The sequence below is a fragment of the Durio zibethinus genome, chromosome 19 (assembly GCF_047325235.1).
Source record: "Durio zibethinus cultivar Kanyao isolate XHJ-2024 chromosome 19, ASM4732523v1, whole genome shotgun sequence".
NCBI classification, from domain to species: domain Eukaryota; kingdom Viridiplantae; phylum Streptophyta; class Magnoliopsida; order Malvales; family Malvaceae; genus Durio; species Durio zibethinus.
In genome coordinates this window covers 17088455-17092075 of record NC_143180.1, presented here as the reverse complement: position 1 = coordinate 17092075, position 3621 = coordinate 17088455, and the positions used below count along the sequence as shown (strand labels likewise).

At 32.1% G+C, this 3621-nt stretch overlaps 1 protein-coding gene across 10 annotated transcripts; it reads right to left on the bottom strand.

The window, feature by feature from the left end:
* Positions 1-452: 452 nt before the first annotated feature.
* On the bottom strand, positions 453-3409 carry LOC111310437 (V-type proton ATPase subunit C-like). Of its 10 annotated transcripts, XR_016330410.1 has the most exons (6): positions 2871-3009; positions 2486-2566; positions 1924-2040; positions 1554-1652; positions 1341-1439; positions 872-1176 (listed from the first exon to the last, which is right to left on the bottom strand). XR_016330410.1 is itself a non-coding variant. In XM_089748602.1 (3 exons), the coding sequence occupies exons 1-3, from the start codon at positions 2050-2052 to the stop codon at positions 1097-1099; spliced, it is 279 nt and encodes a 92-aa protein (XP_089604728.1). In that variant the 5' UTR covers positions 2053-3409; the 3' UTR covers positions 872-1096. The 10 variants fall into 10 exon arrangements, 1 of the variants encoding a protein (XP_089604728.1); XR_016330411.1 differs by lacking the exon at positions 2486-2566 and having other exon boundaries at positions 2871-3007; XR_016330414.1 differs by lacking the exon at positions 2486-2566 and having other exon boundaries at positions 1554-1623; positions 2871-3007.
* Between the last annotated feature and the right edge of the window lie 212 nt (positions 3410-3621).

Sequence of the window (3621 nt, the reverse complement as noted above, 5' to 3'; positions counted from 1 at the left end):
TTTTACATGTCAACTATTATAATCTGTAAAATTATATTTCATAATATATATTTTTTAATTATAATAACAATTTTTATCGTTACAAAATTTTTAACACAACCAAATTTATTAATTGTAACATCTATTATTGTTATAAAAATATGTTATAAAGTTTTGTTACACTTTCCACAATAAATTTATCGTTATCAATTATAAAATCATTTTGTTTATTATTTTTTTTGTAAATATAATAACAAAATATGTTTTAAATATATAAACTAATATTATATTTTTTATTGTAATAAATACTAATCCTAGCATTTTGTTTAAATACAATAAACTGTCAAAAAATACATAAAATTAATATTAACATAAAAAGAATACATTTTGTCATGAATTACAATACATTTTTCGTAAAGCACATATAACAATTATATTTTCTTAAAATGAAAGTACCATACAAAAACAAAATATGCAAAACAAAAACAAAATATGCAAAACATTCACCTTGATAACTACAACTATGTTATTTTAAGATGGTTTTCGCTAAATTAACCAAATATGCATACCATTGAACTAGAACCCCTTTTCTTTTCATAGCCTCTTTTGGATGATGCTGAACTTGGACTTCCACTAGATGTCCCATCAGCTCTTCCACTCTGTTTCCCATTAGATAGTGACCTCTGTCATAAAATATTATTAGAATTCTTAAGTTGTATATGATGAACCATTGGCACAAGTAGTTCAAAGGAAATCATAAACAAATTTAACCCATAAATAAAATTAAATAGAACCAGGAAATGAAAAGTTGAAACAACAAAAATCATAATTCTATCCATATATCAATACATCTAAAGGGTTGCAGGTGAAAACTACTAATCCTTGGATAGTATTTTACATTCTTCAACAATTCGATTCTCATTGATAATGATGTCATCAATTGATTTTAACATGGTATCTACTCCGTTCAGTCACTTTTATATTACAGTCCACAAACCCACAAACCAAAGGAATGCCTACTTGGCTCTAAAGCTTGATAAGAAAACAAAACAAATGATAGTACATAAAAAATGATTTTATTGTCAACTATACTATTATTGGGATTATAACACATTGCTCACGATCCTCCCTTAGTAGCTCTTTCCTGTCCAACAAAATCCATTAAAGGTGTAACTACGGGGGCATCCTTTGGTACACCTGAGAAGAAGGTATTAATCAAATGACAAAATATCAATACATAGAGACACCCAATTTTTAGTCATTTAATTGCACTGCTAAAAGTTTCTTCTTCTTTTTTTTTTCTCATTTTCCAACATAATTAACTACAAAGTGCAGATGTGAATAAGATTTGTGTGACTAACCAGCTCTTTCGGCCTCCCTTCACTCTAATTATATCTCTGCACTAGGAAGATTCTAAACTGGCTACGCAAGAAATTCAAGGAACTCCAAATACTCAGGATCTAGATGTTCATCAAGAAATAATTGTATTTATGAATAGGAAAATAGTGGCACATATAGGATCACATGAAATCATTTTAGACATGAATTATTCTTCAAGAAAATAAGCTTATTACCTTTGAATATAGTCCCTTCATGACCATTTGTTTTAGACCAGTGCTTTGGAACACGTTGGGAAGGTGCATACTGAACAATATTTTTATTGCATCAGTTTACTGTGAAATGCATGCATAGCATTAGTTTATTGCAAGCTTCTAATTTTGATAGAGGTTAATGAAAATAGATAATTAAAAAATTAGAGAATGTCTCCAAGAAAGTTATAACATTTCTTTAATTTAATATTTGCATGCTCCATGCATGAGAATGTCTCCAAGAAAGTTATAACATTAATTTAATATTTACATGCTCCATGCATGAGAATGCCCAAAAAAAAAAAAAAATAGCACTTAGACAGAAAATGTAAATGCAACCATAGAATGCACTCACTCGAAAGCCTCTTTCAAGTGCACTAGTTCTGAAATTGTCTGCAACACAACCAAATAATGTGACAGTGTAAAGAGCATATTCATTATCCTCATACAACTCCTTGGAGGACCTAGGGACCTGAAAACGCATAGCTGTGTTACTTCAAATGATCTCAACAAACAATAAAAAAGTTTAAAAACTAGAAGTAAACAAGTTTACTGATACAAAAAGTGAATGCTACAATCAGTAAGAGATATAAAAATAGTTATAAATAATATGCTAAAGCCAAGAACTTTCTGTCATCAATAAAAAAAGGAATTTTATCCCAAAAATAAAGTCTATTTCTCACATCATTGGTAATAAACTGGAACAACTAGTCAACATTCCAAGATTAAGCCATTCCAGAGACTTTAAAAATATCACAAGAAGAATAACTGCTCTGTCGGTGGCATTGTACATCACAAGAAGTAATGAATTAAACCAAAAAATAATTAATTTAAAAAGTTTAATAGAGGAAAAATTTAACAATCAAGCAAGAGAAAGCAGGTAGCAGAGATCACAAAGGAATCATCCAAAACCGTGCCTCAAAGATCAGTAACAAGTCTCAAACGAGCACAAATCAGAAGAAATCAATAGGAGTTCAGTCGCAGCAGGTCAGCCTCACCTAATCCACCAAGTGCCACAAGACAATTCAAAAAAAATTAATAGGAGATCAGAAGAACTATTGGCAGAAAAATCTCAAAACAGTAGACAACAATTAGGAAAGCAATTTAGAGGCCACACACAATCAGCAAAGCATGGAATTCTTAGCCAAAAAAAGTAGGTTCTAGAATCAATCAATAACCCAGAAGAATCAAATGGAATTCACATCAATCCAGAAATAGAGGTAACACACATAGCAAATTCAATTAGCCTACAAATAGAAAATCCACCAAACCCAAACCCACAATCCACAAGCAATACACAACTGTTTATACAAAGAATTTTTGGGGCTTTCGACTCAAAGGCTTCTGGGATTCCTTGTGCCTTTCAAGTCGATTTTAGACTAAAGGATAGAAAGTGGTAAAGCTTTTAAGTTTTTTAAGGGAATTGCGGGTAATAGAGGAGACGCTTGTTGTTCTTGGCTAGGGTTTCGGGTAGAAAAGGGAAAGATAGGTGCTGCGCCGCTGGTGAAGGAAGGATAAGGTGGCGCCACAAGATGGAGGAAAAAACAAAAAGAGGTTAATTTCTTGGTTGATGTATGGTGACGGTGAAATTTGCTAAGGTCTGGGCTCTCTGGGTTAGTAAAGGCAGGTGGATGTCAAGGTCTTGGGCTTAGATTTAGGCAATTGCAAAGGTTTTCTTGAAAATCTGGTTCGGCCAAAGAGAAGAAGGGGTTGAAGGGATACGCAAAAGGTGAGGCTACGGCAGCGCAAGATGGCGATCGTCGGACGGCTTGGTGGTGGCAGACATCAATTTCTGGGTCGGTGGGTATTGTCTCTTGGTTGAAGATTGAAGAGAGAAAGACAAAGAAATGAGTCCTATTCTAGCACTTTAAACCAACATCACAGGTGACCCGACCCGCTATTAAATCAGGTTTTTTTTCTCTTTTTTATTTATTTTATTTGTTTGTTTTTCTGTTTTATATTTTCCTCTTAAATTAATACTTGATTTTTGCATAGATTTTTTTTTTGCATGATTTATTATTGGCATGTTTATGATATATTTGCATGAATAATT

What these genes read in the sequence shown, in the direction of transcription:
- LOC111310437 (XM_089748602.1), bottom strand. Translation starts at nt 2,052, where the DNA reads ATGCGTTTTCAGGTCCCTAGGTCCTCCAAGGAGTTGTATGAGGATAAT. An exon ending in CACTTGAAAGAGGCTTTCGA is followed by an intron (nt 1,624 to 1,923) that starts GTGAGTGCATTC and finishes AATATTGTTCAG; the next exon opens with TATGCACCTTCCCAACGTGT. An exon ending in TGAAGGGACTATATTCAAAG is followed by an intron (nt 1,177 to 1,553) that starts GTAATAAGCTTA and finishes CCTTCTTCTCAG; the next exon opens with GTGTACCAAAGGATGCCCCC.